The following is a 13,916-nucleotide window of genomic DNA, read 5'->3' as shown; positions in this document are numbered from 1 at the left end:
ATTTGATATTAACCATAGCACTCAAAGAAATCAAATTCACCCTAAACAGACAGACGTTACATGTAGGATCTGAATGGACATATGCTTACCGAGCAAATTGGCAGAGTTTTTGTTTTACTAATCTGGCTTCTTTATGATACTGACCTTGCCACTAAGCAGATTCTCTACCTTGGATATCTCAGTGATGTAATCCTGGATTTTCATCTTTAAGTCTTTACTTTCCTGAATAGATTCTTCCAGTTTACGGTTCACTGACTATAACAAATAAGATATGCAAAGATTGAAACATAATAAATCTATAAATTGAATAGATAACATGAACATTGTCAGCTACTTGGCTAGAAAATCCCTTTGAAGCTTACAATGTGATTTGTGCACATGGACATCTGAATTTCTTTACTGCTCTCATCATTAAGGAAATATTGTAATTTGTCATATTTGGGTCTAAGTGGATGATTGGTAAGTGACATCAATGTTAAGTTGTACCTTCAGTTGCCTTGGCTTTAAGTTCTGGAATTCCCTCTCTACAACACTCCACCTTTCTACCTCACTATCCTTCTCTAAAACATTCCTTTACGCCAACCTCCTTAAATCAAGCTTTTGGTCATCTGACATAATATCGTCTGTGTGGCTCAGTGACTAAGAAGCACTTTGGGATGTTTTCTTATGGTGAAGGCTCTCAAAGTTGTTGATTCTGAAAATAGGTCTTTTGCTTATGCAAATAAGACACCAACTGTATTCCGTCAAAACCAGGTTTCTCTGCATCAAACAAGTGGTCCTTAAAAAGACTACTTAGCTGAATGGGGAGCCACAAGGAACAGCAATGTTCTTGCTTGCCACCCCACCCAGTCTCCTTTAATGACTTATCAGAAGGGCCACTCTCAGTGATGCAGCAACCTGATCTCTTAGACCTCTTTTGCATCAAGCTGACTGGAGACACACAAAGTGTCTCACTGATTCATAAATACTGAGGCCCAAGGCTCCATATTAGTTATATTTCTTGTTAGAATGTAGGCCAGGTATTGGGCCTGCCAGTTTTTATTTACAGAGACATATGTTACATACATATCATGTACCTCTAATCAAACAACTACAGTTTCAATCTGTTTCCTATACATTAGCACAGGTAAGTCCCAAAATAATGCCCACCACCTGAAACATTGATGATACAATTCACACCCCTGGGTTATCCATTGAGAATTATTCTCTCAGGAATTATGCCCAAAGTGTTTTATTTTCACATGCTGAGCCTGAGCTTGAAGGAGGAAGGAAATCAACAGCTGGGGGCCGTTGTAAGATATGGACATTTTATATATACTTCGATGTGAAAAATAAATGAACAGTTTTTATGAAACACAATGATCATGTACTCAGTTTGTTTTGTTTTTCCAGTTTTCAGCGGTGCTCATACTAATTCCCTCACCAGAGTGGTGTCTAGTATAACTTGCTCCAGAAGGGTGTGGAGGGATGTGTGTGTGTACGTGTCGAAGCCCAAAATGGCACTTGCAGATTCATAAAGCTGAATTTTGCGGCCATAATGTTTTGTAAATGTTTGTAACGCTACATGCTATCTGTTGAACTGTTCCAAAACTTTACCGACCTACCTCTGATTTATTATTTTAATTTTGTTCCCAATTTTACAGTTCACAGCTGGGAATGGGATGCTGGCCTTCATAGCGAGGGGGATTGAATATAAAAGTAGGGAGGTCTTGCTGCAGCTGTATAGGGCATTGGTGAGGCCGCAGCTGGAGTACTGTGTGCAGTTTTGGTCGCCGCACTTACGCAAGGATACTTTGGCCTTGGAGGGAGTGCAGAGGAGGTTTACTAGGCTGATACTGGAGTTGAGGGGGTTGAGCTATGAGGAGAGGCTGAATAAACTAGGCTTGTACTCGTTAGAGTTTAGAAGAATGAGGGGAGATCTCAATGAGACATATAAGATGATGAATGGGATGGATAGGATAGAGGTGGAGAGACTCCTCCCGCTCAGAAAGGACAGTAGGACTAGGGGGCACAGCCTCAAGATAAAGGGGGGGCGGTTTAGAACGGAGTTGAGGAGGAACTTCTTCACTCAAAGGGTGGTGAATCTCTGGAATTCTCTGCCCGTTGAAGTGGTGGAGGCTGCCTCGCTCAATATTTTTAAGACGCGGGTTGATGGGTTTTTGATAAGCGAGGGGATTAAGGGTTATGGGGAGAGGGCGGGAATGTGGAACTGAGCCACGACAGATCAGCCATGATCTTATTGAATGGCGGGGCAGGCTCGAAGGGCTAGATGGCCTACTCCTGCTCCTATTTCTTATTTTCTCATGATTCTCCCAAAAAATTCGAAGTGCCAAATTCATGTAAAAACTGGAGTAAATCCCGCTTTTTTTTTCCCAAGTGAATCACCCACACTTTGTGCACTGCAGAGTGCCTCAGGGAGATTCAGCTGAAAATCAGTGGGTGGGGCCTATTCCTGCTGGAGGCGCTGGCAACATAGCACTGAGTGGACCACTGTACATGTGCCGATCTGGCAGCGCTGAGACCGGTGCATGCGCAGTAGCTCCACACTGCTGGCCTCCTGATTGCTGGCCAGCTTAATCGCTGGTCAGTCCCCGCAACTCTACAATGCTGCCCCCCTCTGACCTCCCCATGCCCTAATTCTGGCCAGCATAGCAACCTCAATTGCTGGCCGTGCAACTCCCCCCCCCCACCCCAACACCCCACTCCTCCCCACCCACCCCCACCCTCCCCCCCAACTCGCCAAACCCTGATTGCTGGCCTCCTGGATATCTCCAAGCCAGCCCATACCCTCTTGGCCCACCTCAATTCCCCTCCCAAATCAGCAGCCCTAACTCTCCCCGTCCGAGTCCCAATGCCTCCAGAAGGCTGACACTCCCCACCACTCTGATGTCACTGTACACACTCCCTCCGTCGCTGATCCCAAATGCAGAGTGGCAGCAGGGCCCCCACCCCATGCCCCACCCCAAATAGATCTCACCCCCTCTGGCCCTGCCCCCTTGGCACAGCCTGATACCTGGTGGGACAGTGTCAAGATGCCCCCTGGACGTTGCTACTGTGCCGCTTGGGCAGTCCCAGCGGACCAGGCTGGCAATGCCCAGGGGATGCGCGCCCCCACCCCCACCACCACCACCACCACCACCACCAACACCCACCTCCTGGGAGGCCTCCCTTCACTCTAGTGGGGTTGGGTCACCAGCTCCCTATTTAGTGGGGAGCTGTTGTAAACCCTGCTGGAGTGAACCACTCCTAACTGGGGGGTGCGGGGGGGGAGGCAAGCAAGCCTGGAGACTTCAGTCCCAGGCCTGCTAATAAGACTGAAATGCAGATTTCAATATTTAAATCAGCTAGAGCAGTGCCAGTGGGCTTGGAAAATCGCCCTCTACAGGTTTAAAGGTAAAAGGCCTTCATTAATTATCCAAACATATTTTTGCACTTCAAGAGAGTAATTTGAATCAGCTTACTGTAACAGAGGAACTACTTTGTCAGAATGAATCAAAATTACTTCCTCTTACCTGATTTTCGTATTTTAATTTTGACAGCTGCTCATGCAAGTGGTTATTTTCACGAACTGCTGTTTCTCGTAATTGGTTTACTTCTGATAGCTCAGAGTTGATAGACTCGCACTGATGCTGCAGACTGGAAATGTCATTTTCTTTATTGTTGATACTCTCATTCAATTGGCTATAGTGTCAGAACACATAAAAAGTTAATTAATTGGCTAATTAGGTAAACAACTTAGCTAACTAGTTCATTCACCTCGTATAAGATAACTTTGTGACAACTTCATCGTAAGCCATTAAGTTTAGTGCTCTTGAAATAGCATGGTCCAAGGAGCAGTCACCAAATCATACACTTCAATTTCTGTCTGACCTGCATGGTGAAACAATGCCACTGCCTGATCAGAACAGTAGATCCATTGGTGTTTATCATAAGTCCTACACAGGACATGTAGAACCCTGACACAACTTCAGCCCCTGGCTGGTGATCAGAGTACTCTAATTATTAACATATATGTGATCCAATATATAAAGGAATGCCCTTTTTGTGGTGTCATTAAAAACATGTAGAAGGACAAAATACAAAGCTAGCAAATTTCCCCCGACTCAATTCTTTTTACTCTATTTTTATTTGTCTGTCAGGAATGCAAGTGATATTGCCTTTCAACAATTAAAGGCTCAGGTTTACATAACACCTTTCATGACCTCAGGACTTCCCAAAGTGCTTTACAGCCAATTATTTTTGAAGGGTAGTCACTCTTTAATATAATTAGCCAATTTTCACACAGCAAGCTCCCATAGACAGCAAATTTCGTCATCCTACACCCAGCCCCCTCCTCCAGATCATCTATATAAATGGTAAATAGCTGAGGCCCCAGCACCGATCCCTGCGGCACCCCACTAGTCACTGGCCTTTATAGCGAGGGGGATAGAATATAAAAGCAGGGAGATCTTGCTGCAGCTGTGCAGGACACTGGTGAGGCCGCAGCTGGAGTACTGTGTGCAGTTTTGGTCGCCGCACTTGCGCAAGGATATTTTGGCCTTGGAGGGAGTGCAGAGGAGGTTCACTAGGCTGATACCAGAGATGAGGGGGTTAGACTCTGAAGAGAGACTAAATAGACTGGGTCTGTACTCGTTGGAGTTTAGAAGGATGAGGGGGGATCTTATAGAGACATATAAGATAATGAAAGGGATGGATAGGGTAGAGGTAGAGAGATTCTTCCCGCTCAGAAAGGACAGCAGGACTAGAAGGCACAGCCTCAAGATAAGGGGAGGGCAGTTTATAACGGAGTTGAGGAGGAACTTCTTCACTCAAAGGGTGGTGAATCTCTGGAATTCTCTGCCCGTTGAAGTGGTGGAGGCTACCTTGCTAAATATATTTAAGACACGGGTAGATAGGTTTTTGACAGACAAGGGAATTAAGGGTTATGGGGAGAAAGCGGGAAAGTGGAACTGATCCACTTCAGATCAGCCATGATCTTATTGAATGGCGGGGCAGGCTTGAGGGGCTAGATGGCCTACTCCTGCTCCTATTTCTTATGTTCTTATAGACAGCAATGTGATAATGACCAGATAAGCTGTTTTTAGGGATGTTGTCTGAAGGATCAATATTGGCCAGGACAATAGAGTTAATTCTCCTGCTCTTTTTTAAGTAACGCCATGTATCTTCTACATCTACCTGAGAGGGCAGTTAAAAGTTTCACCTCTGACACTTCAGTGCAGTTGCACTATCAGCTTCACTCCAAGTCCTGAACTTGAAGCCACAATCTGGGCTGCACTGCTGTCTCACAACACCAGGAACCCGGCTTAAATTCCGGTCTCAGGTGACGCGCACAGTCTGGACGTTCTCCCCATGTCTGTACTTTTGTACTATTTAGGGTCTATATTGCCTTTCTTCTTTTGATAATTCTCTTGCCCATGAGGATGCCCAGTTGGTAGCACCCTCTGGGTGCTCTGGTTTCCTCCCATTGTCCAAAGGACGTGCTGGTTAGGTGCATTGACCATGCTAAATTCTCCCTCAGTGTACCCGCACAGGCGCCAGAGTGTGGCGATTAGGGGATTTTCACAGTAACTTCATTGCAGTGCTAATGTAAGCCTACTTGTGACACTAATAAATAAACTTTAAACTTTAAAAACTTCAAACAGCCTCCTGGCTACCAACTGAGCATCCTCATGGGCAAGAGAATTATCATAAGAAGAAAGGCAATACAGACCCCAAATAGTACAGAAAATCTAGAAAAGGACATAACCTCATCAGGAGAGAGTATAGAATTTGTGGTATGTAGCATACCAAGATTAGATGATCCAATGATTCAATTTGTGAAATAGAAAACTCCGACCTTATCTGCGGCTGGGATTCTCCGGTGGTGCTGCAGTGAACGGTGTTTTGGCTGAGCGCCAAGTTTTCCGTTCCCAATGTCAGTGGAGCGGGAATGACTGAGATTGGAGAATCCAGCCCAAAAACATGCAATATAAACAAACCAGGCACATACAGTTAAAATGTACTTCCAGTTATGTAGGCACGTTTCTGAGCTCACAATGCTTCCAAAGAAGACTTTCTCTATCTGTATTCAACATAAGAAGAACATAAGAAATAGGAGCAGGAGTAGGCCATCTAGCCCCTCAAGCCTGCCCCGCCATTCAATAAGATCATGGCTGATCTGTCGTGTCTCAGTTCCACATTCCCGCCCTCTCCCCATAACCCTTAATCCCCTTGCCTATCAAAAACCTATCAACCCACGTCTTAAAAATATTTAGCGAGGCAGCCTCCACCACTTCAACGGGCAGAGAATTCCAGAGATTCACCACCCTTTGAGTGAAGAAGTTCCTCCTCAACTCTGTTCTAAACCGCTCCCCCCCTTTATCTTGAGGCTGTGCCCCCTAGTCCTACTGTCCTTTCTGAGCGGGAAGAGCCTCTCCACCTCTATCCTATCCATCCCATTCATCATCTTATATGTCTCAATGAGATCTCCCCTCATTCTTCTAAACTCTAACGAGTACAAGCCTAGTTTATTCAGCCTCTCCTCATAGTTCAACCCCCTCAACTCCGGTATCAGCCTAGTAAACCTCCTCTGCACTCCCTCCAAGGCCAAAATATCCTTGCGTAAGTGCGGCGACCAAAACTGCACACAGTACTCCAGCTGCGGCCTCACCAGTGCCCTATACAGCTGCAACTATTCAACCAAACTGTTGTCACTTTGGGAGTTTCGCTTAACAATGCAGTTGTGAAAATATTAGGTGAAGCGAAGAGCCCTGATAATCCAATGTTAGTAGTGTTAGTGCTTGTGGAGAAACCATTTGAACACCCAGGAGTAGCTGAGGATTTACAGTCCATTAGAAATTGTAATGTATTGGTAAAATCATCTCACACCAAAAATAATATTGAGCGCCTTCTCCAACTGAGCGTAGTTTCATTCAGTACTTGATAAGGTATCTGACGTAAAATCCTTTGGTTTTTCCTCCCCTGCTCCAACACTGTATCAAGGCATCACAGGCAAGTTGTAGTGGTAACTCTGGGTTGAAATGTACCAACACTTCAAAATTCTTTAACTGACTGAAGTGTTTTTTTTGCATTCAGGTGTCCATTGCCATGCTTGTTTTATGCACAACATAGTATGTAACAGTTTAAGTGGGGTTACATAAATTTCCCATAGCAATTCATTAGCTCCAGCAATGACCCTAACTGTGTTACATTTGTTAGTCATGGGACCTCCTCTATAATAGCCTCCATCTTGTTGGGTGCCTTGTGTAAATCCTTGCTGTCAATCACATGGCCTAAATATTGTATTGATGTTTGGAAGAAGTCTTTTCCTGACATGCATCTGAAAGCATTTCGAAGTGGATTCTAAGTTATGCAAGCGTTCCTGTCACTGGTACCAGTCATCAATCAGTATATCATCAAGATAACACTGTACCCTCTGCAGACCGCTAAGTATCTGGTCCGTGGAGTGTTGACATAAAGCAGGTGCTAACATTATTTCAAAAGGTAGTCTTTTGTCGTGGAACAGGCCTTTATGTGTGATGATGGTGAGCAGGTGTCAAGGCTCAGCTGTCATATTTATTTGCAGGTAGGTCTGTGATAAATCAATCACACTGAACTGAAATGGGTATTGATCACTCATAGAATCAGATTGATGGTTGTTTTGAAATCTCCATAGATGCATATAATTCAATCCAGCTTCATTGCAGAAACAATTGGGGTTGTCCAGTCACCAGTAGTGTAGATTCTAAGAGTCCTGCATCCACGGGTCTTGTTAGTTGAGCTTCTACCTTTGGATGTAAAGTATAAGGTACTGGTCTTTTCTTGAGACACTTAGGCTGGCTGTTTTGTTACATCTTTAGTGACACTTGTACTCCTTTCATGGACGCCAGTGTATTCTCAAATATGTCACTGAAGATGTTCTGAAGATCCATTCTAGAATCGTCTAACCTGTTTACAGTATTCCAGTTCAACTTTATCTTTTCCAGCAAGAGTGGCCAAAAAGGCTGGAAAATTTCTTTGGACAATATGGAATGACAACTTCACAGTTTGCCCACTTAATTCTGCTTTGACGATGATGTATCTTCTCAGGGGCACTATTTCCTCGGTGTTAGTCCTCAGGATGACATTTACTGGTTTTAATGGTAGGTAATTCAAATTTTGTTCATATGTGGTCTCAGGAATTAGGGAGACAGCAGACCATAGCAACCTCCATTTTTAGATGCTGCCAATTTAATCTTGGAACTACTTAAAACTGATGTGATACAACTTTACCTGAGGTACATTTAGCTTCAATCCCTCAGTAGATTGATGTGCTGTGCCTTCTTACTTTTTTCTTCCACATTGTAAATTCTTTTGGTGGAATTCATTTTGTTCTTTCCTTTTGGTGTGTCCTGTTTCTTTCGTTGGGCATTCCTTTTGGGAAAAGTTGGTGTACTCCCGCACTCTGGTGCTGTGCAGCCAATTTTGCGATAGATTTTGCATTGGCTATCCTTGTTCAGCAATCACCTTGTGAATGGCCCATTTTAGCACAGCAGTGCTATGCCTGTAACTGAAAGCCATGCTCTCTGTGGGCGACAACCAGTTCATGGATCCTCATGCCTGCTCCAAGCTGAAAAGACTCCTTAGCAGAAAGCTCCATAATATAGCTGTTGCAAAGGCTGTTTTATGGCTTAAATTTTGTTCAGTTAACAACCTCTTTTGAATAGCTTCACTCTTCAACCCATAAACCAGTCTCTAGTTTTATCATCATGAGCGTCACTAAATTCACAATACTCCGCAAGGCGCTTTAGGGTCTCACCAAACTGTGCTATATTTTCTCCTTCTAACTGATTAATTTTGTGAAAATTAAGCTGCTCCACTATTATTAATAGTTTGGATGAATATTGGCCCTCCAATATTTTAGTTAATTATTGGTAAGCTTGCTATTGGATTTCTCGGGCTGGACAAAACTTGAGTGAATTCAAAGTTTTATGGTCAGTGATGCTAAGGGACTATAACATCCTCTGAAATTCTGTTGGCTTGGACTTAATAATGAAATCTTTCAACATAAGAATTCAATCTTTGAGTTTCTTCTTCGAATGGGTCTCACTATTACATGAGGTGAGCTCTGAAGCCTGAACTCCTCAGAGTGTTGGTTTCAATTTAAGGATGAACCTTCCTTTTCAATATTCTGCCCAACAACCATATTGGTCCAATGCCAGGTATGATTGCTAACCTACTGTTGCTCTGCCCCAATGTCAACCGTTGAAAGCTTTGCTTTTCTTGTCTTGCTGAAAATAATTTTTGATCCCTTTCCTTGTCGCAAGTTTTCTTTTTATCCTTTTGCAGCATAAAAGGACGTGGAAGCTGTAGTATGTGGGTTAATTGCAAACAACAAGCAGGTTTATTCAAGAGATGTGAACTGACTGTACAAAGGCTTGATCTAGATTCAGCAAAAGCCCACGAAGCAGCCAGTGAACTAATGGGCAAACACGTGACTAGACTCTTAAAGTAACCATGTAACAACGCAACAACAACAACTCACATATATAACAGGTATCAGCGGAAGATCCCTTAGGAAATTTATGTGGTCCTCCCATCGAGTTCTGTCCCCCCCCCACCCCACCCACTTCCCCCCTTAGTCATGGGAGTATTCCTCCAATTAGCTCTGTTTCTCTCCACAGATGCTGCCTGATTTGTTGATTGTTTCTGCATTTTCTGTCCTTATTTCAGATTTACTGTGTCTATAATATGCCGCTTTTGCATGAAATTAGACAAGTTGTTATTTTCACACAAGTAGAATCGTTGGCACACTGGAGATGTCTTATGACTTGGACGTATCCAAAAGCAGTAAGGGAAATTTTTCACAATCCGGATTAACTACTTTGCATTGTTCATCTCTCTAATTCTGAGTTATGTTCTCAGTAAAGAAGACAATGAGGAATGGTACATGAGAACCAAACATTAAATTCAAAGAAGCCAAATGTCCTCCAACTATGATACATATTGTACCCGTATTAAGGAAATATTTCAAATGACTAAAATGTACTTACTCAACAGTTGTCTCCAATTCACTTATGTTTAGTTGATTATCTGCAATGTTCTTTTTCTTGGAAGATAAAGTAAACATATCAATTAAATCCACAATGAAGATTTACAGATGCTTTCACAATAAAAATATTAAAAGGTTCTGTTCACGGATATAACTTTAGTGGAAGAAGCAATGGAAACCCTGGGAAAGTACACATTTATGCTGCTCTTCTGCAGTTTACGTGTCTCTTCTGCCGAAGTCACGATTCACAATCAGGGCAAACTCTTCTAAATGATTGTTATAATCCAAGGATTTTGCAAATGAGATACACTTTCTTTTGTGGAAGAGGATACTTCCAGGAGAATTGGTTTCCTCTAATAACGATTTCTGTTTTATGACTTTGAGTCTCAAGTTATAAGCCCAAAGTGAATTAGTTTAATAGCAGTGCACAATAAACATTCAGAACAATTACACATATCACACAGTTTCACAGAGATCGCCTCATTCATTGAATATGGCTAGATTTTGCACATGCTTTACACTTTGCTCCATCAAATTAGATATGTTCCCAGGTCAGGTTGGTGAGTGACTTGGAGGATAACGTCCAGATGGTGTGTTTCCAGGTATCTGCTGTTTTTGTCTTTCTGGATAGTGATGGTGATGAATTTGCAAGGCACTTCCCTAAGGAACCTTAGTGAGTTCCTGCAATACATCTTGTAGATGATACACATGGCTGCTGCTGTTCGTCAGTTGTGGAGGGATTAAATGTTAGCACAAGGGGTAGAACTCAGGCAGGAGGTTTTGATCTGGATAGTATCAGGCTTTTTGAGTGTTTTTGGAGCAGGCAAGTTAGAGTATTCCATTAAACTCCTAACTTATGCCTTGTAGATGTTGAACACACTTTTGGGGAGTCACGAGGTGACTTACCCAACATAGGATTCCTAGCCCTTGATCTGGTTCTGTTTATATGAATTAGCCATGTAAATGTAGCAATATTTATATTGAGTTATAGAGTTTACAACATGGAAACAGGCCCTTTGGCCCAAATTGTTCATGCCATCCAGTTTTTATCACTGAGTTTTTGTTTGACCCATATCCCTCTATACCCACTTATCTATGAAACTGTCTAAATGCTTTTTAAAAGACAAAATTGTTCCTGCCTCTACTACTACCTTTGGCAGCTCGTTCCAGACACTCACCACCCACTGGGTGCAAAAATTGCCCCTCTGGATACTTTTGTATCTCCCGTTTCACCTTCAACCTATGCCCTCTAGTTTAGACTCCCTTGTCTTTGAGAAAAGATGTTGATGATATCTACCTCATCTATGCCACTCATTATTTTATAGACCTCTATAAGATCACCCCAAAGCTTCTTACACTTCAAGGAAAATGTCCCAGTCTATCCAGTCTCTCCTTATAACTCAAACCACCAACCCCAGGAGCACCCTAGTAAATCTTTTCTGCAGTCCTTCTAGTTTAATAATATCCTTTCTACAATAGGGTGACCAGAACTGTACACAGTATTCCAAATGTGGCCTTGCCAATGTCTTATACAACTCCAACAAGATGTCCCCACTCTTGTATTCACTGTCTGACCAATGAAACCAAGCATGCCGAATGCCTTCTTTACCACTCTTTCCAACTGTGACTCCACTTTCAAGGAGCTATGAACCTGTACCCGAGACCTCTTTGTCCTATAAATCTCCCCAGAGCCACACCATTAACTGAGTAAGTCCTGCCCTGGTTCGCCCTCCCAAAATGAATCACCTTGCACTTATCTAACTTAAACTTCATCTGTCATTCATTAGCCCACTGGCCCAATTGATCAAGATCCTGCTGCAATCCTAGATAACCTTCTTCACTGTCCACTATGCCACCAATCCTGGATTCACCTGCAAACTTACTAACATATCTCTAAATTCTCATCCAAATCATTAATATGATTTACAAATAATGATAAATAATATTTCATAGAATCGTAGAACCCGGCAGTGCAGAAAGAGGCCCTTCGGCCCATCGAGTCTGCACCTAACACAATCCCACCCAGGCCCTACCCCCATATCCCTACATATTATACCCACAAATCCCTCTAACCTACACATCCTGGACACTAAGGGGCAATTTCTTAGCATGGCCAATCAACCTAACTCGCACATCTTTGGACTGTGGGAGGAAACTGGAGTACCCGGAGGAAACCTGCACAGACACGAGGAGAATGTGCAAACTCCACACAGACAGTGACCCAAGCTGGGAATCGAACCCGGGACCCTGGAGCTGTGAAGCAGCAGTGCTAACGTGCCACCCCATATTTCAAATAATATGGCTAGTCCAAGTCAGTGGTAACCTTCCAGATGTTGATATGGAGGATTCGTCAATGTTAATATGCCATTCAATGTCATGGGGCGATGATTAGATTCTTCCTTGTCGGAGGTGATCATTGCCTGGCACTTGAGCTGCGAATGTTACTTGCCACTTGTCAGCACAAGCCTTGGATATTGGCTAAGTCTTGCTGCATATGGACATGGGCTGCTTCAGTGAGAGGAGTTGTGGCAAATGATCCTAAGCATTGTGCAGTCATCAGCAAAGAACGCCATTTCTGATCTTATTGTTGAAGCAGCTGAGGACATTATCCTGAGGAAGTCCCCTAAACTTGGAACAATACAACTCTTAAGATGTTTCACCTCACTTATTAATTAATTACAAGACAATCAAAATAATTAATATAGTTAATAAATCACATTAAACTTGTGGGTTACACTTGCATGACTGACACATTCTTTAAAAGCTGCATCAACTACTCAACATGCTGCCAAATACCTTAAGAAGTTTAAAGGGATCGCTAAATCGCTACGTAGGCACTATTTTGTGGCATTTTTTCAAATGCTTACTTTCTGGTGAAGAGATTCCTCCAGGGATGCAATTGTCTCAGTCTTTTCATCAACAACCTCCTGTAAACTACTCTTTTGTTTCTCGAGTTCATATACATTTGATCGAATTGAACTAATTTCCTCTTGAAGTGAAGAAACTTGTCTGCTCAGATCATCTGTTGAGTTACAAGATTTCAAATTTTAATTAATCAGCGTGTTAAAATTATGTTTCTTTTTTTAAATGACATTGAATATATTACACAAGATGGTAGTGAGATCTGTCTTTATATAACGTACCTAATATTATTATGTTGCATACAGCATGCAGCTCTTGGTCACAATTCTAAGCAGCACTTCTTTAAATTTAAAATGGAAAATCTCTAGGAATGTTTGTGTTTATAAAAGGAAAGCCTCTATCAACACAGCAATAATTTTCCACCATGATTCATTGATGAAACTGTCCATTTTTCATAGTATAGGTATTGCTTGTTCTGATAGCGTAGGGTCTATACCTTAGCATGATTTCTCAATTAGGGATGCTCCTCACATAGCACTGCCTCCATTTTCATTTTAACACAGTGACTAGCATGCTTAGTTTTAAAAAATTTTTTGTTACTTTTGCCACACCCTCACTTACCCCCAAACCCTCTCACTTCCCACCTCTCCAGAACAGATGGAAAACTTCAGCCTAAGCCACCTTCAATCCAAAACTAAAACCATTCCAACCTCAGTCATAGAGCTTCGGTATACAGGTGATACTTGTGTGTGAGCTCACTCAGAAACTGAGCTCCAGGTCATTGCCAACTCCTTCCCTGAAGCATATTTGGAAATGGGCCTTTCACGAAACACCTAGAAAACTAAAGTCTTTACCCAACCAACACCCACAGCAAAACATCTCACCTCATTGATTAAGTCAATGGCAAGATCCTGGAAAATGTGACTCATTGTCATTAAGAAGGTGGTTGTGGACTGCAACGGTTCAAGGAGGCAGCTTCTCATTCTTTCCCAAGGACAATTAGGAATGGATAATAAATCTTGGACTAGCCAGCAATGTCCACACC

General features: G+C 42.6%; 1 protein-coding gene across 2 annotated transcripts in view; it reads right to left on the bottom strand.

Annotated features, from left to right (window-relative positions):
• tsga10 (testis specific, 10) overlaps nt 1-13,916 on the bottom strand; it is an 86,500-nt gene that overhangs the window by 20,083 nt on the left and 52,501 nt on the right. For both annotated transcript variants that reach the window (XM_080197562.1, XM_080197561.1), the window contains exons 8-11: nt 12,877-13,031; nt 10,011-10,066; nt 3,513-3,681; nt 145-255 (exon numbers count right to left, since the gene is read on the bottom strand). In XM_080197562.1, coding sequence (XP_080053688.1) covers nt 145-255; nt 3,513-3,681; nt 10,011-10,066; nt 12,877-13,031 — 491 coding nt within the window. The remainder of the gene's footprint in view (nt 1-144; nt 256-3,512; nt 3,682-10,010; nt 10,067-12,876; nt 13,032-13,916) is intronic.

The sequence above is a fragment of the Carcharhinus amblyrhynchos genome, chromosome 10 (assembly GCF_965287045.1).
Source record: "Carcharhinus amblyrhynchos chromosome 10, sCarAmb.v2.hapA, whole genome shotgun sequence".
In the NCBI taxonomy this organism is placed as follows: Eukaryota; Metazoa; Chordata; class Chondrichthyes; order Carcharhiniformes; family Carcharhinidae; genus Carcharhinus; species Carcharhinus amblyrhynchos.
Note: the sequence above shows the minus strand (reverse complement) of the source record. Positions and strands in the feature narration are given on the sequence as shown.